The sequence below is a fragment of the Chaetodon auriga genome, chromosome 1 (assembly GCF_051107435.1).
Source record: "Chaetodon auriga isolate fChaAug3 chromosome 1, fChaAug3.hap1, whole genome shotgun sequence".
NCBI lineage: Eukaryota > Metazoa > Chordata > Actinopteri > Chaetodontiformes > Chaetodontidae > Chaetodon > Chaetodon auriga.
This window is the reverse complement of record NC_135074.1, coordinates 20,501,220-20,525,457: the sequence shown is the minus strand read 5'-3', so window position 1 is coordinate 20,525,457 and position 24,238 is coordinate 20,501,220. Positions and strand designations below refer to the sequence as shown.

The window sequence follows — 24,238 nt, the reverse complement described above, 5'->3', positions numbered from 1 at the left end:
TTCTAAATATTTGTGATCATTTTACGATGTGATCGGTCCAATCAGTCAGTGAGATAAAGCTTGGATCGTGCAGCAAAGGCGTGGTGCACAGAGTGACAGCATGTTTTATATTTGGACGTGTTCAAGTCGCTGTAACAGTTCGACTCATTGGCGATGTGCGTCTTCATCTGTCTGTCACTGAGACGTGGTGGAGCATGTACATGTACAGTATGTTTGTCATTAAGTGCTGTTCTGGAGGGCACCACTAGATAGTGCTATTGAGTCTTTGTGTATTTGACAGTCAAATGCAATCTCAGTTGTTTCTGTCTTTTTTTTAGATCAAGGCTGATAATGCAGGTAGTGGTTTTAGTACTGAAGCCTTCCTTATTGTGCGGGCTTGTGTCTACTAGATATGATATGTATTAAAATTTAACTACATGACTCAATTCTGGCTTGAATCATAAATGTTTGACCTTCCCATCATATTAGTCTATTAATCATTTTTCAGTCATATCCTGTATTTGACTGAAGTGTTGTTGCGTCAGCTCTGTGCGTGACAGTGTTTCCTGCCTTTTTGACTAATTTTAGTCAGCCAGTTTAACACCTGTGGTATATTTGCTCCGTCTTTTTTTTCTGGTTTGATCTGGGATTGATACAGTGTGTATAGCTTCATACAGCCAGGCTGACAGCAGTGGAAGTAGATGATAGAGTGAGGTATGAATGTTGACCCGGCTGTCCATCGTACGTATCGACCTAAACCACCCTCATCCAGCCCCCTCCTCTTATCTATATGTCTGTCTGTTGGTTATTGAACTGCCACTGCAGCAACTGGGAGCCAGCCACTCAGCTATAGTCTGCCCTCCATCCTCTCTCCCTTTCTCCATAGCTGACTGGGATGTGATCTGATAGAGAGGACTCGGGGCGAGACCGAAGGCTCTGGTTGCAGTCAGAGACCAAGGTCAGCACTTTACGTTGACTGGCCAACACAGTGAGGTGAATATCGCTCATCTGTGGTCACCGGAAAGAGTAGCGGCTTCAGAGTTTCTTAGCAAGCTGGGCCCTTCCCCTTTCCTCCTTCTTCATCTTCTACGTAAGGACTGAACAACATTAGAGCGTTATCATTTTATTCCTCCCTGGAGAAGCTAAGTAGAGCTACGTAGTGTAAGTGCTGGCGGTGCTACTGAGTGATCGAGTAAAGAGAGAGGGCTGAAACAGCAGTTATACTCCTATTTGATGCTTGTGCCCTTCCTAGCACACCCACCTGGCACAGTGCACACAGTTAAAACCGGCTCAGTTACCATATGCTAAGAGGACAGACAGGGACACGCCTTACTGGTCTTGTTCAAAATTAGGACAGATTTGGATGTTTGAGACTTCAGAATTGGAATTACTCCTTTCCACATCTGGTCACTAACTGGTGAGTAGCAATGTAGCAGCAAATGAGAGGACTTTGTAGCTATAGAGATGCAGTTGGAGTTTGCTGAATAGAGGAAGAACAGGAGGATGAATTGAACGTATATTACCACTGAGATGGACACTGTTGTCTTTACAATGGCCTATTTTACAACTGAAGGCAAGCCTGTTCAGTTTTTGTAATTGAAAACTATAATAAATTCTATTCTAATTGTTTAAATGTTGTTTTATTCATTATGTGTATGTATGCCTATTTATTATATAGGCTTGATAAAAAGCCCAGTTCTTTCCATTCAGGATATGTGTTGAGTAGTGGTCATACAGGTTATTCATGCTCATGCTATTGGTTTTGGGCAGTGGTGGAAAAAGTATTCTTAGTATATTATAGTAAATCTTAGTAAGAGTTGGTAAGTATTAACAGAAAGATGCACTTTAAGTATCAAAAGTAAAAGTACTCATTGTGCAGCAGAGTGACCGTCTCCCTCTCTGTGTTACATTATTACATATACATGTTATTGCCTTATTACTGCATTACTATTATACTATATTGCTGGATAGTTTAATCTACAACATTTCATATGTAAAACCATACACTGCAAGGTAACTAGCAACTTTGTTATACATGTCCAGGAAGTGTGGTGGAGTGCTAAGTGCAAAAACACCTTAAAATTCCACTTGTGCACAGTACTCGAGTAAATGTTCTTTCCAGCACAGACGACACTGACGGAGGGTGTGTCGGTCTTTAGTAATGCTGTTTCCATGGTTGGATTATTCTCTTCGTGTTGCGAAACATTTCCCATTCCATAAACATTTGGTTTTCTTTTAAACACTTATTTGCACCATGTGCATCCTTTCTTTACTGCAGCCACTTATCAGCTGTTCTGCTCTCTGGCAGTTCCGTGTTCGCTGGTGAAAGGCTCTTTTACATTTGAATGGCGTGCATGTGGCAATTTATTCCATTCACTGAGCTGAATTACTGTAGGAGAGGGCTAATGCACAACTCAAATGACCATTGGTTGGTGGTTAGACCCAGATCTATCAGGCCGGCATCATCTCCACAGCACTGAAGAGGTCTTTACTTTGCAGCGCGAGTGCCTTCGACTCCTGGGGTATGCTAACGAGATGTGAAGGAGAGTGAAGATGGATGAGAAAGAGCAGCAGAGGATGAAACGCAGGGGATGAGGGCAACAGCAGCTGGATGCATTACCTGCATGTTTGTGTGTGTATGTGCGCAGGTATACTGTCAGTTTAATCTGTGAGTTCACTTCCTGAGTCGTCAGCTGGTGCAGGAAACATTTTTCACCTGCCCCACAGCCCCACCCCCAACCCACTCTCTGTATTAGCTGATTGAGGGCATTTTAGCATGGCATCGTCATCAGTCTTTTCAGCTATTATATCGCTCAGTCTCCGCTTCCATTACTCATGTCGTGAATGATGTTTTCCCCCACTCACTCTGTCTCCTTCATCTGATCTGGCTGTTGTTACAGCATTTCCTGTTGAAGCTGTTTACAGTCATCCTGCATGGTAAAATTACAACATTTTCCAGACGAGATGTTGTAGGACACTATTGTCCCAGATCTCTGTGCATACCTTCAGTCGAACATTTCTTGCATACTAACTGTCAAATAGTAGAGGATAAACATCAATCCATTGTTTATACTTTATCCAGTTATCTATCATGACATATGTGTGATGTTAAAGTTGCAGCACACTTTCTCAGTCACTTTCAGACCACTTCCTTATGTCATTCTCATTTTTCCTTACTCACTCCTGTAATTCCTCCAAATCCCTCCTCATTCTCCCTCTTCTAGCTCGCTGTGCATGCTGTGTATATCCTGCATGACTGCAGAGGGAAGGGAGCAGAGAGGGCGCCAAGTTCAGGGAAGTGCTCTGACGGCAGAGCTCCGCTGAGGAAGGCATGCATTAGAAGAGAGCAGGGGAGAGGTGAGGAGAGGGAATGTGAGAGAAGAGAATATGATTACATGGGCTATGGCTAATGCTTTGTACCTGTGGTTTTACTTGCTGCTCTGGGGCCTCTTACATGATGTAGTGGTGAGGTTGGCTGTATTTAATAATGCTCGTCACAAGCCTAATACTCCCGGAGACAGGGGACAGTTCAGCGATCGCATGTATTTTTAGCTCCACCTCAGCAGCCCCTACATAGCAGAAGCGGGAAAGAGGATGTTTTGAATGAATCAACGCCTCGGTGCACAGCAGAGGACGTCAGCAGCAGCAGCACTACCAGCTGAGAGGAGTACACACACAGACACCACTGAGAAGAGCAGAGCAGAGCACAGCAAATCACAGACCTGCAGCTAACATGCTGGGCCAACCAGGACAGTCAACCTTACACGTCCCTTACAAGAGGCAGCCAGTGTATCGTGCGACTCACAGGTGTGTATCCCTGCCCCTCTGACATATATGTGGAATTGTATCGCTACGTAGCTACTCAGGAGGTGTGTCTGCTAAAGCTCTCCAGCAGCAGCAGCAGGAGATAAAGTGCTTCGGATTGCATGCCGTTAGATGTTTGCACAAAGTAAATGTGCGGGCAGGAGAATTTACATGCATGCCAAAAAGTGCCCGTCATCTGTTTGTGTGGCAGAGAAGGCAGTTCTGCATTTCTAAACGTTTGGTTTGCCTTTGGGGAGTAGGTGTATTAATGTGCACTGATGGAGCAGCCTTAACAAGAGGACAGAGAGGGGAGAAAGAGAGAGAGATACTCACTGCAGTGCCTCATGATCACAGGTCACTGACTGCTGTGTTGATGTCAGCAGAACTGTGATCTCTCAGGCTGATTATGATACTCTTCTGCATACATGGTTAATGCAGGATGCCTCTAAAGGTTAGACCATAGTGCAGGTTTGATGCAGTCCTCCCCACCTCTTGGTGAGCCACAGATATATTTCACAAAGGAATGTATTTGTTTACATGACTTTGCTTCTCAATCCTTAGCACAGCTGCTGTAAGGACCTAGCCCACACACAGACAGACCCACAGAGATATACTGTATATATACAGACTCACACATGCAATGTCACATCTGCTGCATATTACGGTTTTCCATGCACTTGCAGCATATTTCTCTTTTTGCTGAAAATTGTCTGTTGTTTCCACTCAAACAACACCACCAAGTGTCATGTTTGCATGGATGTGGGATTTTCAGAATTAAACTGAACACGTATGCTGCTGTACATTAACATGGTTTGAAATCTAGGGATTTACCAGCACAACTATGGTCAGATTTCCAGGTGAATTAACTGGCAAACTCCAGTTTTTAAGCTGCTCTTTTGATTAGGGCTGTCAGTTTTAATTGTGTTATGACACAGAAACCACGCCAGAGGTCCAACCATTCACAGATCCATGCATAAGATACCAAGCTTATTATCATTCTGTCAGGGTGTTGATGTGAGCCGCAGCGATAAGGTTACTTTGCCTATTTAATCATTCCTGCGTGTGCTCCCTCACTGGTCTGCCCTCTTGCTGTGCTCTCAGCCACAGAGGCAGTGGGCTGCGAACAGCAGCCTGCAAAATTTCACCTGTACATGTACAGCATGAGTAGCAGATAACAAAGGTTGACAGTCTGGGTCAGCTTTGAATCAATATTAATTTCATTGCAGGATATATAGTTACAGTCATAATCAAGTTAATTTTAAACTAACATCACCTCTTGTGTCCACCCTTGCGTGGTGGTCTGTTTTTAATGGATTATGTAATGGCTGTTTTTATGTTAGTCTGGTTCTACTCAGGGTGTTGGGTAACATCTGATTTGATGTTTAGTTCACCCAGTCAGTTCCAGTAATGTTGAGTACACCCCCACCACACCCAGCCCAGCTCATCCTTCCCCTTTCATCCCCCTGTTACGGGGTGAAATGTGGCCAAAAGATACAGTGCTTCATTTGTATGCTAAGCTGATAATAGAGGTCACGTCTTTGTTAAGTGTGACTTTGAATGGCCGGACTGCTTCAGTCTGAAAAATGACACACCTAAAATTGGTGCAGGAGACAGAAAACCCATGGATAAAGGGGAGACAGTACTGGAGGAAGGAGGAGACCGCTCCTTAAAGACAGACATTCTGCATTTCCAAGGAGATGTGATGCTTCTAAGAATAGACATAGTGATGATACCTAACAGAAGGCTGAGGTATTTGAAAAGGGAGTACATTTTCCATTTATTAAGGCTATGACCTTTTAAATTCCCCAAATTGTGGTTTTGATCAGCCTAGAAAATCTAAGGGAGAGTAATGGTAAAATCTCGGTCCTGCTGGCCAGAGCTGTGCACCAGATGTGGCCTACCTTCCTCCACTGATGCCTTATTTAATAAGCCTCCTTAGTCTCGACAAGCTCTCCCCACACTCTCAGGATACGGAGATCTAAGAATAGCCTCTAAATTCGGTTACCCTCTGCCAGCAAAGTGGAACCTCACCTAATTCATTTAATCCATCTGTTTAATATCCTCGAGAAAATGATAATGTGATAGCCTGTGTACTGACGCAACTGAGAGGGTCAGATGGGAGTGGGCTCCAACCAAGCGATTAGAGCACTTTTTAGAGTTTTTGTAACACAGTGCATTATGTTAAAATAACCATCAGTTGGTGTCTTATCATGTGATGCGGTGATCGGGTATTTTAGGTCACATCTGTACTGAAAAATTGTGCTTTTGTGATCTAAGTTGGGGAATACCAGAGAATAAATTGCCAATTTAGAGCGAACGGATGGTGAGAGAAACCTGCAGTGCTCTGATAGCTCTGTGCACAGCGTGTTTGTACTGCATAATATAACACGACAGTGACATTGAACAAATCAGTTGGCTTCCAAGTAGAGTAGTTGTGTGTTTTTTTGGGGCCACCGGGGGTGTCTGTGTGTGGCGGCTGCATGTTGTTCATTGTCACTGAGCGTTGCGGTCATGGAGTAGCTGTGTTGTCTTAACCCTGTGTGTCACGGTAATGTCACTCCCCAGTGGGAGTGTGTTCAGTGGCTGCCTTTGCGCTGTGGTGTGTGTCTGCTCAGACTCTGGAGTGAGAACTGCAGTAGAAAGGTCCCTCCAAGCCTGAAGGCAGTCTGGACACAGTTAGCCCCCAGCAGAGGACAGGTATCACACACACACACACACACACACACACACACACACACACACACACACACACACACACACACACATACACACACACACACATAAAGAGCTGACTCAGTTGGCAAGAAAGAGGTGATTCTGAGTTGAAGAGAAGGTATTTGCTGGTCTTGATGACAAGTCAGAAATGTCTTTGTTTTCCTTTGCTGATAACATATTGTTGATGCACTGTACACACACTGAAGCAAACACTGTAGTAAAGACAGGCCTGCTGCAGTGAGGTCTGCTGCGCTATGAGATCTCGGACACCCTCAGGGCCGAGATTCTCTGCAGCAAAAATTTACCAGACTAATCAAATTTCTCTTACAAAAGCTACTGTACATTTGCTTAAATGTGATGACTTTGTTGTTTACCCCTGTACCAAATCCAAAAGAATAATGTAATCAAGGGTCTGGACAATAGATCCATCTCTTAGTGTTCTTTACAGAGCATTTTTCACCAGCTGAATAATTTGATATATCCCTCTGCTGTCATCTTGCTGACATAAGCTCCCTAATGTTAAAACAAACTTTTGTTTTTTATGTGTCCCTGCTTGTGTGTGTGTGTGGTGGAGAAGGTTTGGCGGTAGGAGGAGGGTATTTAGTGGTGGGATGACATAATAATGCTTCTGACATGATTGTGTAAGGGATTTAGACATGTTTCACAGCATGAGGGTTAACTGAATCCGATTGTTAGAGGATCCAGTGGCTGTTTATCTGTCCCTCTGCTTTTTGACAAAAGCACTGGCAAGTGACACGGCTTTCACGAAACGGTACTGGAAAACAGGGTTTACCCTGATTCGGATAATGTAATCCTTAAGGACACAACAGAATTCAACTACGCCTGTCCTGTTTTGTTTCTCTCCATTGTTAAGAGTATACGATATAAGGGATGACAGCCTGAAGACACTTCCAGGCCTTGGGATGGACATATCCTGTTTGTTATTATAGTCATACTCATCATAACAAGACATTATGATGCTTAAAGAAGACACAGATGAGAAGAGTTGTCTTGAGCTTCATTACTTGGAGGTGTTTTCCCAAGAGCATGTTAATGATATGCAGAAAGTGCAAATATGGAACCACCCATGACAGGATAAGCTGCTCTGTGCTGGCCCTCATTGGATGACTTGCTTGCAGCTTTTCTTTTTAACCTCATTTTGCCTTTACACTCACAAATGTGATGTCATCAAAGCTATCTATCTTAGGACCTACCCACCTAGCCAGCTGCCCAACTACCTACCTACCTGCTTTCCTGTCAGCCATTACTTTATAGGGTGGACACTGGTTCTGTTGTTTCTGTCTGTGACCTGGTCGTATGGGCTCTTGTTCAGACATATTGAGAGTAGCCGTCTCACAGATTCTCTGCCTATTTGTGCCATGCTTGTCTGTTACAATTCGAGTTTTTTTTCTTGTGATGTTTGATTTATTTTTGATGTTGTGGGATTAAGGGGATGAGCGATCAGACAGATAATCTGACCACGAACATATGCAATTTGTGTCTGTGTGTGTGTGTCTCTGTGTGCGCTCAGGGGAATGTGTACGTAGTGTGACAGACTGCCGAACTTTGGCTGAATCAGACAGAGTCATGCCGCAGATCATTCATTTGGTGCTGTAAAACCTCAGGGAGCAGACAGCTCTTTTGAGCTTGAGGACAGAGAAAAATGCTTGGAGTTAGTCTGGCAAATGATGACTGCTGCTGCATGGGACTTGCGCTGAGAGCCTGCAGGTAGGCCATCTTTGCTTTGATACACTTGCTGTATGTGTCATACCTGTTTGTGATTGATAGGTCTGTATTTGGGAGGTGCATGTGGTGACTTAGATAAGCTTAACAATACTGACTCACAGATGTAAGCCATCTCGCTGTGCAGTGCTTAGATATTAGATGAAGTAAGGGACCTTATCTAGGGCTGCTTTTTCTTAAATGGCCTGATTACCAGTGACTGCAAGGATTGTTGCCTTTGCTCCAAAAATAAAAGCTGACTTGAAGTTTCAGCCTTTTAATGACAGCTGAGAGTGATTTATTGTTTTATTCCAGAGGTGTCATCTCCGACTGACATCTGTGCTGCAGAATTGCTGCAGAATACAGGACAAGCTGCCTCACCATAAATTCTCTGTAAGCCCTGAGCAGCAGCATAAGTAGGCACTTCACATGGACGTACAAATGCACCTTGTAGGAAGAGAGCTAAGAGGCTGTGCGGTGATGCACCATCTCCATAAGGAATGCAGAATGGGTTTTATCGCAGGGAGGATACTGTCGCAGGTCTGACAGTGTTCTTTGTATGAACTCCTGTATCATACAGAGCCTTTTCCCCTGGAATTATCTCCTGTCTCCTGTCCTGTCTTCTCCTCTCCTAATTTTTCTTTGCACTCATCAGAGAAATAGTTGGGAAACATATTTAATTTGATAGGATGAGCCAAAGAGTCTGCTGTGTAAATGCATGTGTATGTGAACGTTCAATAAACATGTACACGTAGGTGGTGGTGAGTGGCTCTCGCACGACCACTCAGAGTAGATAGGGACATTGTGGGGGGGTGGGTGGGATTGCTGCATTCGTCACTACATTGGTAAGAACAAAGCTTACCACAACTATTCTTGATCATTAGGCTCTCTTGTAAATCTACTGTTTTAAGCAGCTGTTGACATCAGTTAACAACTACATTCTGTGATTTACTTTGAGGAAAGAAACACCTTCTCTGCCGACAGCAAAACCTCAGTGAAAAAAATGCGGAACTTCAAGATGCAAATGTTATCGTGCTCATTTTTCTGCTGCTCGAGCTGCTTATTATTGACACATCTCTGCTCTTTAAAAATTTTGACAAGGTCACTGGAACTACATTTTTAAAGTTTGCTCGAGGATACTTTACACTATGAATTAAAGATGATGAAGACATGGAGATGAGATGACAGACCAGCAAAATGTTTCAACAAAACTTGGTGTCTTGCATTGGACCTGTTATTTTTTTGCATCTTGAACATTATGGCATCATCACGACACTTATTTTCGTTCCATTTCAGAAATTAATTGTCTCTATTAAATGTACCCTCATACATGTGACGCAAGCAGCAGAGCACAACAACATCCATTAGCGTTGGCTTCATATTTGTTTTTCAAGTTAATGGCAGTCACGATGTGTTACAGTGCTCTGCTCCTCTTGAAAGCTGTGGAGCTTTAAATGGAAATATGGGGTGTGTACAGGATGTCTCTGACCTGCCAGGAATTCTACTTTTCTCTCACTATTATGCACTTCCTTGTTTTGGTTCACAAGTTACCCAGATGGGAGCTTGTGGACAAAGACAATGAGATTGAGTAGAAGGAGTGGAGGGACCCCACATTTCTTTATCTTGTCTTGTTCTTTCTTTGTTATTGTTCAGAACCTCAAGCTCCCTCATATTCTTCATTTTTATTCTGCTGACAGTGCCATGATCATTTTGCTAGTTAAGCCTCCTACACATGGGTGGAGCTCCCTGAAGGGATACAAGGGTGAGTCGGTCAAATTCAAATGAATTACTGCTTAAGTTTCTTTCTTGGGGATGTAATAAGAGTTCAATCAGTTACCTCCATTAAATATGACAATTTGTACATTTTAGGAAAAAAAAAATAGGGCAGACAACTCTTTTAGATATTGGTGATATTGTTGCTTGTGAAAGAGATATTGGCTGACTGTTTCACAGGCTTTAAGATTTTCTCGTGCTCTGTTATTACTATACGCGGTCTCTTGATGGTTTTGTTTAGCTACAGTGACAGCACTATCAGCACGGCTTGCTGCACAGCACACCATTCCCACTGGTCTTTCCTGGTTGGAGCTTGCAGTTTCCAAGCCCTCCGTCTATCTCCTGCCTGAGATTTTAAGCTTTAACCTTCCCCCGCACTTCACATCCCTTTTTGTCCTACATTGCACAGCAAAGTGATTAGCTGTGTTTGGCTCTGTAATGTGGGTTGGACACTCAAGCAGATGCTCTAGTTAAGTAGCCACATGACAAAAGTCTGCAGTCTCAGGTTGTAAAAGAATCAAATTTGGTCTACTTTCTGAAAAGGGTCATTTCAGGTGATGGTTGAGAGCTTGATTGCAGATGAATCCTGTGCAGTCCATCAGTCCATCTGCATGGCAAACTGAAGCTCACAGCATCACATCATGTATCTAAATGACATTCGTGAAAATTTTCTACAATGAAGATGTGGTGGAATGAGCTATGATGTCTCCCTGTCTGCCGGCCCATCATTCTATTATGTCCGTAGCAGAAGATGTGTGTCAGCGTGGGAAAGACAAGGCAAGAAATAATTTAGGGTTGAGAGATGAAACATAATTACATGCATTTGATTACATCCATTCTAATCAGGGACCGTTGCTGATCACCCAGCCTGCTGTGTGGGCTGGCAGTTGCTTTCTGTGCTTCAGTTTGCCTTAGTGTGTGTTTTCATTTGAGAGTCAGTGGAGATGTTCTCCATCAGGACTGGCCACCTTTTACCTGACTGAAATTATTTGCTTGTACCCAGACCTCAATCTGTTGTCCCTGGACTGACTGCTAAGCCGACTAGCTTGTCTATCACACAGCTACAGCTTGCTTTCCGATGCTCAGCAGCTGCAGAGATCAGATAATAGAGACTGGTTCGAGCCTCCTGTTCAGCGTGGAGTGCACACATTGATAGGCATTACATTTCTTCGAGCAATTTTACACTCCATGCACCACACAATCAGGATCATCTATAAGATGAATACCATCAAAAACAGCTATGAACAGAGATGAACAGAGGGACTGCAAGAACCACAGCGTTGGTCAAATAGCAACTAGAGTACCAGCAGAATTCAGTTGGGCAAAACAGCAAAATTCTGGTAAGAAATGTGATGTCTAATGTCATAATCCAAAAACACAGCATTATGTGTGTATATCACTAATCACTAATTGCTAATCATCATCTTCAACAAATATATGCTCACTTGTTTTGGGACTGTGTCTTTTCTTCTGCCTTATTATACATAATCTCCTGTTCTTTAAATGCCCATTTAAATGCAGAATGGCAGAGCTTACTACATGGTTTAGGTCTCGCTAGAGCTACAGTACCCACTTGGTAACAACTGAAGCTTAGCATCATATTTTTTGCCATAAATGCCTCAGGTGTACGTGCTAACTCTCCTGGATCCTCCTCTGTAATTTTTCAGTATCATTTCCTATTTACCACGGCACAGTCTTTACTGTCAAATCCAATTTGCAACCACATTTTTTCAGTAGGTAGAGCCTGTAAATTGGTGTGATGACATTAATACCACAAATCTGCTTAGTTCAGCTAAGCATGTTTGTGGAAAAACTGCTACCACAGTAAATAAGCTTTTAAAGTGATGACAGACGCATGCTTAGGTGTGATTTAAGGCATTTGATGGTCCGCCTACAGTGTCACATGATGTGTAGGTGACGGACAATGAAGGAAAACCCTGCAACAAGATAGTAGGTGAGAAATGATAATATTGCCACATTGTTCCCATGATTCCAGAAGAAGAGAAACAGTATTTCAAAAAACTGCATACTCACACACACTTTTCTCTACATCATTTCCGAATGTTTTGTTGGCATAAATGACATTTTCTCTTCTTGCAGCCACCTAAAACTACAGGTGAGTCCTTGTTGTACTGTGCAGCACAGTAACATTGCTCTAGCTATGCAGTGAGGAAGTAATGGAGGACATGCAGCTGGGGCTGTTGTCCTGCTGAGTGCTGACGCATTGTTTTCACTTTATGGCCGTGCACACTGTGATGACCTACCTATACTTCGTAGCACCCTTGGAACCGCTGGAGAATGGAGGTCAAAGGTCACCATGTTGCTCCTCATTAACCTATGATTTGAGGAGGCAAGTGGCTTATGTTGTTCTTTAGCTGATCTGAGATTGGCTGAGACCTTTGATGATAAAGCTTGAGTCAATTCTGTGGAGGCGTGTCTGTGTGTGTGTGTCAGTGAAGGGAAGCAAAGTGCCTTTGAACCTCCTCTATTGATGTGCTGATCACAGCGGGGCAAAGACTGTGGCAGGAGAGAAAAGAGACATCAGCGAGTCTCATACCTTTTGTTTCAGAATTGGATAGAAGAAGATTTCATTCATTTTCTGTCAGCTTATCACTTTGATTGATTATAGACATTTCAATATGGTCTGTTTATTAGAGAGTCATATCAGTATGTGAGCTCTGCTGATAACATCCATGTGCAAGTGAGGGCTACAATTGAGATTAAGTGCATCCACTGATGTGCTTTGCAGCCTGTCTCTCATCTCTTTTGCACTGTCAGGTACGTGATGCTTTTGCTGATTGTGTGTTTTTGTCTTGGTAAGAGATCATTTGCTTTGTAAAATCTTCTCTCCCGTAGCTCGTCAGTACCCCAAAAAGAGAGTTGCCAATCCAAATAAAATGGCAGAACTTTGAAACCAACTATGCTGCTACGACGAGTTACACAAGGCACGATTTTTATGTATAAAATACTTGTTGTACATCCGTTTATCAAATGAATTTCAATTGCAGCGCTAAATAGAGAGGAGTATTTGTCAGGTGTATTTCTTTTGAGCCAGAAACAGTAAGTTGTTCTAAAGTAAGTAAATTAAACTTCAAAGAAAGCGCTAAATGTTCACTGTTTTGAATAGTATGTAAAAAGATTTATCCTTGCTTTCATGTGCGCTTCTGTTTTCGAAAATCAGATTCAACACAGTGTGTGAAGGCAGACAGTTGGTTCCTCAAATCTCAAGCATTTAAGAGGTTTGGTGTCCACATTAATAAATGAAGGGAAATTTACGCAACACCTGGCTTGGAAACCAGTGAAGCTAACCTTTAGGATTACCGCTAATTTCAATCATGTGTGCAACAGTATCAAACAGCCTTTTTTCCCTGTTTCCATGTAACACATGCACTTCCACGTTTGCACACGTCAGATTCTGACAGTTCTCGTTAGCGCAAATGAAGAGATGAAAAAAAATGACTCCTGGTCGCTCAGGTCATCATTATTCAGTGAGTAAGGTGCAGGATAAATCTGTGGTATTAAGTATTGACTTAAAGCTGCCGGGACCCTTCATTGATTTATTCCCCTGAGTAATGCTCGCTCCAGAAAACTTTTCTTTTTTTCTTTGTCGCAGCGCAGCCCTGTCGCTGTTCATCCCTATGGTAAGTGCTTTTGGAAGCTGTTTTATTGTCATGGTTGGAGGCATTATAAAACCACAATTTCTTTGATGGGTTACTTAAAATTACCCTTTATAAATATTTATCAGTCAGCTAAGTTTGTGCCAATGGAGCAAAGGAAGCGCTGATGTGCTGAGAGTCCTGCAGGCCTCCATGACTCGATAAGGCCGTTTTCTCTGACTCTGCAGGCAGTCTCGGGAAAATTTTAAGGTTAGAACAAGTTTATAAAAATGCATCAAAAAGCAAACATGCCGAAGATCAGCTGTTTGGGTAAGAAAGTTTGCAAGATCAGATTGAAATAAAACATCATTTTTCTAAAGATTTCAAAGATTGTGCTTTTCCTGGCTGTTCAAACAAAGACATGTCTTGGTCATCATAGAGATTTCACTGAGTTCCATTCGGAGTGAGATTGGCCTTAGGAAGCTGTTAGCTAGCTGCACTGAATAGACACCAACAATCCACATGCAACACTGAGAAAACTCTGCGTTTGCATTTCTCTGAAGAGGATTATGTAAATACAATCAGGCTAAATAACTCCAAAAATATCTACAAATAAATAAAACGACTTACAAGTAACCAGTGGAGAAATGCTCCACTTAACAGCTTCCTCCAGTTTCCACAGAAGTGTCTCTTCTCTTTGGTTGCTCAGTCTCCATCTGCAAAAGCTTCTGTACCTCATAAAGGTATCGTCTTGTCTCTATAGTGTGCCATTTCGTTGTTGTGTTATAATCATTGATTTTTATTTTCTTGCGTTTGTTGTCTCTTCCTTAAATCACCGACAGTCTGACCCAAACATCTGATCTGCAGCATAACACAGTGTCAGGCACAGCTGCGCATATGCCTAAGAATACAGAAGTTCCACAGTTGAGAAAATGTAGTGATGGTAAGGTATAGCATTGAAAATATTGTAAATACAGCAGACAAAGTGATATTGATTATTTTAGATGGGTCTTCCTAAAGGTGGAGCAGCAGTTCATTGCTCTGCCTCCACACAACCCACTTACAAAAGCCGAGCTATCTCTTTAATGCAGCATGTGTTTGCAAATTGGAGTTAAGTTTCCATTAGTCTTTGCTCTCCTCTCAGAGTTTGAAGAATATCATTTTCAATTACGCCGGTATGAAGTGAGATGTAACTGACGAGCAACACGACTTCAGTTCTCCGACCAGGATCCAACATCTTTCTTTTTCTGAATTAGTTTCTGTGCATGGAGAGAAGTGTTTCCTTGCAACCTAACTCTTGATTATTGGCCCAACACTGGCCTGTCTTGCATTCACTGCAATGTAATTAGCTGTTGCCTTGCTTATGTTTTGGAACAGCATGGCCTTAAGGACTATTGTGACTGCAATGAAATGTGCTGTGTCAGAAGTGTGCGTGTTGAATGTTAATAAGGTGACGGCTCTTTCAATTTCTGCCAAACCCGTCTATCTGACAGGGTTACAGACACTGGCAAGTCCTTGCACCTGTTTCTGCCCTTCAATGGGCCTGTTTGAGCCTGTCGTTACCGCTCTTTGCCCAGTGTGGTTTGAGTGGTTTGCTGCATGGCGACAGGCTCCATAAAAGCAGAGCTTCGACAAGGGTTTTCCTGTTTCATTGAAGCCATTTAGACTACTTTACAGTCATGCAGCTGCATTCATACTACTGTTCTCCAGTAGGTTTGTAGTAACTGTGTCATGGTGTCAGCTCAGCTTGGGGTGTCTGCAGTTGTAAACGATAAAGATGATGATGATGATGGTAGTAAATGAGTGCAATGACAGGGAAAGGCCAGTCAGTGAGTGGGAAATGTGTTTGGTTGGCTTCCCTCATTTCCACAATGAGTGACAGTGGAAGCTCCCAGTAACTCAATGGAGAGACCGCCTGCATAATTCCTCCACAAATGTCAGGGAAATGAAGTTGAGTGAGGCTGCTGCTGCAGTGCTCTGCTACGAAACTGATAAAGGTCAGTCAACATCTGCAAATCCTGCTGCAGAATGCTTATCTCCTTAATGGCTCCCTGTGTCTGGATATTGCGCACAAACCACTGCTGTTAAGGCTTAATTAATTTTGCCTTCTAGGCCTGGGATGCTACAGGGTGGAGGTACTGGAGGTCAATGATCCCCCACGATGCAATGGGCTGTCACATAGCCACACTGCGTGGGTGGGGGTGTGGTACACCCAGAGATGATGTTCTTGCAGAGTTCAGTATGGGTTCATGGCGCCTCATTTGACCTGTCGTGTGTTCTGTGATTTGCTTTTGTTCTGTTCTTTGGATTTTGCAGAAGCATGTCGTCCGTGCCCGGACAGCTTGCTGATATCAATGATATATTCGTTACAGCTAATTGAATTGGTCTTGAAATTAAGCCAGCAGAAATAAATGATTACCATTGTGTGTTCCCTGGTGATTAGTCGCACAACACTGATTTGTGTTTTACTTCACTCAGAGCTACAGTGTAAAGCCAAATGCAGGCAACTACAGTATTTGACATTTGTTACACCTCGCTGGTTCAAGTGATGAAATTGTGTTCAGCTGCACACTTGATCAGTGTAGGCCTTATTCATCAACACGAGACATTCAATGTTTTTTTTTATGTGGAACATAATACATTTTCAGCTTTTTTAATATCTATATTTTGAAACTAAGTGGGTGTGACAATGAAATAATAGAAGTTTTCTGCAGTTAATTAAAATCAGCTCATTAATTTCAACATTTTAAAGCAGTGTATATCATAATATATCAGTAAATGTGCCAATGAATAGTTCTTAAATAAATAATGAATCAGGTTCAGTTTCTTTTTGTCTAAACTTAAAGTGTTCACAGAGAAGAAACAGGTGCTCTCAGACACTGCAATGGTGCTGTGATGCTTATTATCAAGGCTGCATGGAAGGAGACAAGAGGCTCTGAAGATAATTGCTGGCTATGAGAGTTTTTTTTCCTGTACATCTCCGCGGGTTGGAATTGAATTGCATCACATTGTCTGAATGTATTCAAATTGTAGAGAGGTGTCACTGATTTAATCTTGGGGGGAAATATTAGTATAGTATGTTGGTACCACCTGCTCTCTGGGCTGCATTCCTCAGGATTAGTTTATATTCCGTCTTAGCAGAGGTCACGGTTCAACGTTTCTGTTACACCAGTGCTTCAAAAAGTAGACACCAACGACCCTGAGGTGACCTTGAAGGGGCCCGAGAAGTTTGAGAGGTAATACGTTGCAGTATGTTTGAGGATCCTGGCTTAAATATTTGTCCAGTGTTTAACACGAATGTCTCTTTATTTGAATAGTTTTCAGAATCACAGCATAAGCCGATCGGCTGACTCTACAGCAGATGTTTAGCCGAAGCTGTGAATGCTGCAGGTGTGTGAGTGCGTTTAAGAGACAGCTCACTGGTATTTGATGTGAGCTAGCGTGCATGGAGCAGCTGATTAGTATTGAGGATGAATGTGGATGACTTGCTGATTGAGAAAAAGCAAAATCACCAACCTGCCCAGATACCTTCTTTACTGCAATGCTGCCACTCAGAGGGTGCCAGTGGAAGTCTGACCGCACAGTAACAAGCCCAAGCAGGAAGGAACTGGCAGTAATTGAACAGAGTAAAAAATAAAACAAACTCATTTGACATTTTTCTAAAGAACAAGACTACACTGATGACCAAGATACACATATGTCCACATCAACAGCAGCTACAGAACTTAGTGTTTCCTTGAAAGAGATGACGTGTAGCAAGTTCAGTTCTGGGAAAGAGGGAGTGAGAGGGGAAAATGGAAAAGGGAGGAGGATCTGATAAGCAACTGAGGTATTCCCCTGATGGGAAGGAGTTACATCTCTACCATCCACTCGGCATGTGTGGGGTGAAACTCTCAGACAGCACGCTTGAGCAGGAGAAAGCAGAGATAAAGACCTCCCCCCCTCCTGCTCACATCCTGCTGGCTCTGCTGTGCTCTTTGCGGATGCCAGCTGCCTACGAGAGACCTTCTGCGCATCTTCCCACCTCCCCTGACAATGCCGAGAGCATTTGCATGACCTGCAGCACCACAGCGAGTCTAGCAGCTGATTCACGATGATTCACTCTCGCACAGCAGGTGAGGCTGTCTCCACTGTGTGCATGATACAGCAGAGAAAAGTAAGTCGCGGAGAGATCTGTGCTAGAAGTGGGTACAGTTAGGGGAGTTTTCCTTCGCTGTAAATAGATACAGGAGTTGAGACTGTAAGCGGGTGTCTTCCCTGTCTTTTGATGTGTGTTGTGGAGCAGTTCGGAGCCTCCGCGTGCTTCTATTGATGTGAGAAAGAGAGCGAGAGGTGTGCAAACCACAGAGCCGTGGCCCCGGTGCCCCTGCTGCCAGGACTTAGCCCTTGTGTTGGACAGGGATTACTCTGAGCCTCTTGTTTTAGCTGAAAAAAACTGGTATGACATGCCAGGGCTGAACCGTGGACTCTGGTTGTTGCAGCATTGAGAGAGAGAGAGAGAGAGCTGATTTGAGCTGCAGTGCTGCTGTTTCTACACATTTTATAGCAGCTCTGGCTCAAATCAAAACCAGGGTGCTGTTCTGTTCTCAGGTTACTCACTGTTCACGGTTTGCCTACTGTACATCAAACTAAGCTCAGTTTACACAAAATGAGTTTGCTGCTGTAAGGGATCATTGCATCAGGATAAAGTTTGGTCACAAAGCTGGTGTTTTCACTTCATATGTGGTAGTTTTTAACTGGCAGCTCTCAGCTAGGATTGAACTTAGTCTCGTCTGGATTGTGGTAACATTTCTACTGTACATGTAAACACTGCCATATTGAGAAACACCCTCTTTCAGCTCTCACCAAGGGGGGATGCCAGTCATTCTTTCTCATCTTTATCTGGCCTAATGGAAGCAGAAACTCTACTTGACCCGATGGTTAGTGTTTTGGGGCCCTGTTACATGCTAGTGGTATGAGGCAGTCAGTTTATGCTGTCAATGAGCAAATACTAGAAAAAAAACCTCACTGCTGTGTCGCTGCATTAGGTTACTTGGGTGGCAATGGTTTATATTACAGATTGAGTAACATAGGGTTTTTGAAATAAACTAAAGTTATACTTAAGTAGGTTTTCGTGTGTGTTTTTTTTTGCTATGATTGCATTTCTTTTGAAATGGAAGATAAATAACTTGAGTAACTTTTCAAAAACTACACGTATGTTGACTTCCTTGGATGTATTTACTCACTAACAAATGTGCTTTAGAGGTTAAGATGTAAGCAATAGCCTGGTATTACTGCGTCTACTGTGTGTGTACTGTATCCTTAAGATAGTTTGGACCAGTTATTAATAAGAACTGCTGAAATTTTGAATGATTCATTTAAAGATTGACTGTGCATAAATCAATGTGATCATCTTTTCAAAAACAACCAGGGAGGACTGCAAGGCAGTTTTGTTTTTGAGCTCGAGTATTGTATTACAATCAATGATTTATGCAGAGCCACTGCACAGAATCTTATTTGTGACATTAAATTCTTGCAACTGTATCTCACTGGCACTGACAACAAAGCTCTGTCCCCAATACACAATCTAGAAGGCTGCGTGCTCCAGCTCTTCCGCAGCAGGAGTTCATTTTTCCCTTTGGGACAATATTGTCACAAATGTTGATCGAAGCTAGTTTCCTGCAAACAAATAGACGCACTGTGCTGCAGTGTGTGTACACTAGCTTGGGATGCTGTAAATTCCGTGACAAATAGTTCAGAAGTAATGCGGCTGAAACAAAAGCCTCAAAGAATGCAGATTCCTAATTAACAGGGGATGCTGGTGCAGTGCTGTATGTGCCCAGTGCAGCTCAGCAAATTATGAGTTGTTACCAGGGACAAGCCTCGCGAAGCCCGTGTGTTTGTGTGTGTATGTGTTTGTGCATGTTTACAGAAGCCTATGTGTAGGTTTTATGCTTTGTTTACTGTATATTTGATGCCATGTTGTTTGTGTGTAATGAATCACTCTGTGTTATTCTTGTCCAATACATCCTCTGAACTTTTCTGAAATGTCAACCCATAAATCTTTCCACCCCACTCAGTTTGTCTCCCCTTCTTTTGCTGCATGGTGATGCAGTGAGGCAACACTTTCTGTTTGTTTCATTCTGAACCTTTGTGATACTGAACTTTTGCAGCTGTCCTTCAGAGGATTCACCCCTTACTGCAGGCTATATAGTCATTTATTTACCCTTGCTACACTTTAATTTCGGATAGTTTATCATAGCTGTTTATCTGTACACCTGTCGGTGTGTTCATGAAGAAGCAGCATATGGTTTTAGCCTCTGCACAGCAGTATTTACTCTGTGGTTTTATTGCACATTTGTGCCCAGTATTTCACAGCTCCTGTTGAAGAATAGTGTTGTGTTTTTTCTGCTGTAATAGACTGTGTGTGATGGTGATGGGAGAAGATAAGAGAGGGTTAGGGGGAATAAAATACAACGCTAACAAAAGCCAGACTTGAAAGCATAATATTGCAGTTCAGTACACAAGGTTTTAGCACTTTCTATCTGTTGTCGTCATACTCATAAGACAACATCTCCTCACTAGATACACCTGAGTAGAGAGAACACATGGACCTTTATATAGTATTATATATTATATACTATCTGTGTGGCAGAGGAGATGCCAGAGCTGGAAATTCTTCCAGTAACATTACATTGTGTAGTGTCCTGACAGAACTCAAATCTCTATAGTGCCATGTTTTTGTATGTGCATACAGCCAGCAGCATCTCAAGGGATGTGTCACAGTTTGAGGGGATAATTGATGGCAGGTCTGGGTATCAGTGGCAACTGTCTAATCCTTGATAGCCGTACACCTGAAAGGCCCTTTGCAGTGGTGGGAACTAAATGAAATGGAAAGCTAAATACAATGAATGGTTGAAGCTTAACCTGCCCTGATGGTTAGATGATAAGATCCTGTTGTAAAACTGTAAACAAACTAGCCCAAATCTTGTCCTTGCACACAGTCACATATAAATATACAACAAGTAGAAACAGAATCATAGCATTATATTTCAGTCCTCTCAACACCAGCAGCAATGGTCACTTATCTGTTTCTTATTCTAACCTGTGACAGTAACATGCGTTCATGCTTCAGTTAAAGCAATGAATGGCCCCATCTAAGTGAAATCAATAAAACCTGGTAAGCTGGCTGAGGAAGAGTGCTGATTCCTACACTTTGTGCTAAAGAGTATGAGCCCTGACCTGGCTGCAGGGCCACTATAGATTCTTTCATAGTAGACTGAAGTGTTCATTGTAAGCTAAGTAGTTGTAACCTCAACCGGCAGCTAAACTGAAGTATAGAAACACGTGATCAGGCAGGAATATGACTAATGACTTGATGCTAATATTGTTTTCTCTGCATCCTCCCTCTGTCCTGCAGCCACAACCTTAGGGCTACGTCATTTCGGCACCCTGTGACTGGACAAATTTCCCCTGAAAACACAGAATACACACTACAAGACAGGTGAGTGGGTCTTTTATTCCTGGGAATGTTGCACACACTGCATGCTTGAAGGTACAGAGAGTTTAGTTCAAGGTCATGCAGTGGGAGTCCAGAAATAGATTGGGAAATAGCTCATCACCCTCCCTGATAAAGCAAATCACGATAGTCTATTGTGTCAGTAACAAGAGCATCAATAGAATGAGCTGCGGTCATACTGAGAACACTAAGGAATCAGATTCTATGTCATTATATTCATTACCATCATGGAATTCATAACTGACTGCATTCACATTCACGTCAGTGGCTTTGGATCCCAGAGACTCTTAAGTACTGTTCCTCAAATTATAGGCTTAATATGATTTATGGTAACGGCATAACTGACACTCACGTATGCTTTTTACTGTGTTCTTATCACATCTGGAGTCATGAATCTGTCTCATCAATCAGCCAAGTTATGCTTATGTTGCCTTTATTTTTTCCGGATGGTCGTTTTTCTCAATGAAACTGAACTCATAAAAATGGAAACCTGACTGTGTGGCCTTGATAAACTTTCCCCATAGTTCTCTTTTTTAAAGAATACCTCTACTTTTACATAAATATTGTATATGAAATACCAAAATATAATTGAAATGTTGAGAATTGGAGTTGTACTAGAACGGTGACATTGCATTGTTTTCATTTATTTATTGTCACAGCTTGGCGGTTGGATTTATTATCATTGTTTTCTGTCATTGTGTGAATCTCCTCATGCAAAGCCATAAAAGCTGCGTGGCAGGTTTAGAGCACAATGTAAGGCAGCAGGTGTCTGATCGTATTTAAGCTGGCTGGTGTAAGATGAATATGCATAGCACAGATTCCACTATAGCCAGAGCCAGAGACAAGCCTCCACATTCTCACTAATTAAAAGATGGTCTGTTTAAGCAATGCAAAACTGACTGTGATTCATCTGCATCCCCCAATGGCATTCATTTACTCTCCATTATCCCCAGTTCAGTTCTGTTGAGCCATGGATTTGTATACCATCAAGGGGCTTACTGGCATATTTGCAGCAGTGATAGAATGGTTCTTTTACTTTGACATGGCAGTCCTAATCTCTTTAAACTGTGGTAAGAATAGCATCAGTTATTGACAAGGACACGGATATCATGAAACAGGCAGGACAAGGTTAAGAAATCTAGTCTCAGGTAATTATATCTGGATTATGTCTGGATAATTAGAACTGGTTCAAACACACCTGGAAATAGCTACCTGTTATTTTCAGTTTCCTGTTTATTAATCTGCCCATCAACAGCTTCTTCTGCTTACCGCTGCACTAACAAACTATGTACCTGCTATTCTGATGTGGTGTGGGCTGAGCACATATCCACCTAACTCCAACTGTTTCCTCGTACTTCCAGTGTTTGTGCTTAACTCGGCTACAGGAAACACATCTCGTAAATGCAAAATAATTTGTGTGACATAAAGCTACTTTCTGTGTTCACTGGTTACACATACTATAGTATTTCACCAGCTATGCTATCCATTTCACCACAAAGCAGCTTTATGTAGAATTATGTGTGTGCATTGCTCTAGTTGTAGCTCAGCCTTGTATAAAGTTGTCCAGAAGAGGAGAGATCAGATGTAGGTCACTTCAGTAACATCATAGATTGTACAAAGTAAATAATTTGAAGTAGATATTTTGACTCTGCGCTGCAGTACGCACACACACGGCTGACTGCTGCTTACTTTTTCGTCTGAACCAACTTCTGTGTGCTTTATTGCCGTATTCTTGTGCCACCCTTCTTTTCATAATGCCGTTGTAGAGTTTAGTGCTGAGCGTGACGGCCGGGGTGCAGCCTCGGTATCAAATGTGTGCGCCGCAGGCTGCAAAATGTCCCTTCAGTTCACTCTCATGGTGATGGGATTCATTCTGTGAACACTGATATCTGAAAAGGAAGTTCCATGAATCACTGACTCACTTCCAAGTAAGGAGAACCTCGGTGTGTTCCCTGGAGACCTGTATCGGATTGAGAGCAGTGCAGGAAAAAGAGCCTCAGGAGGTCTTCCCCCACGGAGAGGTCCGTCAGCCCGTGCTTTGCTGGCCTAAAGGCTTTGACTTTGTTATGGATTATCACACTATGATCAATTCGTCAACTCTCCTCATGTACTCCCGCTGCCTGAAAGGATTAAAAAACGTCAAATATGTCCTCATTTCCATCATAGCAAGAGAAGCAGGGAGAGATGGAGCTTAGCGTCTTTCCACCTTCTCCACTTCCTGATGTGAAATATCGCCCCTCTCCGCCACATGCCACAACAAATCTCCTGGGGAACCATTCCAATGACAGTGGTGGTAAACAGTATGAAAGCTGCACATAAAACAGCTGAGTCCCCTTGATACGACAGAAACATCCTGTAAAAAGGCTGGCTGCAGTCCAGACTGTGAGTGCAGATACTGTAAGTTTTGTTCCGCTGTGGTCTCTTTCTCTTTTTCCCCTTGTTCTACCAGTTTTTTTTTTTTTTTTTTTGCTTTAGTCCCTGACACACCTCTCTAGCTTATCTCCTTTTCCTTAGTTTCACTGTAGTGCGGCACACAAAGCAGGAAAAAACATCAGGGCTAGACCTGCTTTTGACCCATTTGCGGAACAGTGCGGGGGGTTAGTGGTAGTGCCGTCAGACAGACAGGTCACACATTGTTTGCTATTGTAAGCTCAGTCCTGCAGTCAGGTCAGTTATACTGGCGGACTGGCTGCAGAGGAGTTTTGTTGCAGAAGTTTCTGTCCCTTATACCTTCTTCAGAAGTGATGTATGTTATTTTCTCAGCCTGTGAGGGGGAATATGAGCAAACTACTATTCAAATGCACTTGAAGTGAGTGTAACATGGTTTGCCTCACAGCATCACAGCAATAGCCTCCCTCTTGGTATTTTCTTATTCAGAACAGTTGAAATTTAACACCTATTATGTCAGCTCGGAGAAGAACTGAGAGATTTGTTTAGTCTAACAGGAAGTTTACAAGTTAATGCAGAAGAGCATCACTGCACTCACTGAAGCTGGGCTATAGCATCTAAAGATGCATGAGTGAGATCCACTGGTATCACCTGGGAACAAGAAGACGAGACTACGGAGAGCATGTGATCAGTAAAACACGGTGACAAAATATTATTGATCTGGCAAATCTTATTTTCAGTGGTTAAATAGGGATGATAGATC

The 24,238-nt window shown here is 42.6% G+C and overlaps 1 protein-coding gene across 13 annotated transcripts in view; it reads left to right on the top strand.

Annotated features, from left to right (window-relative positions):
* The window catches only part of plekha7b (pleckstrin homology domain containing, family A member 7b), a 66,016-nt gene that overhangs the window by 10,213 nt on the left and 31,565 nt on the right, over nucleotides 1–24,238 (top strand). For 8 of the 13 annotated variants that reach the window (XM_076728961.1, XM_076728936.1, XM_076728988.1 and 5 more), the window contains exon 4: nucleotides 20,989–21,072. In XM_076728961.1, coding sequence (XP_076585076.1) covers nucleotides 20,989–21,072 — 84 coding nt within the window. Of the gene's footprint in view, nucleotides 1–3,253; nucleotides 3,787–8,109; nucleotides 8,227–20,988; nucleotides 21,073–24,238 lie in introns of those variants that run through there. The other 5 variants (XM_076728995.1, XM_076728970.1, XM_076729010.1 and 2 more) reach the window with 3 other exon arrangements.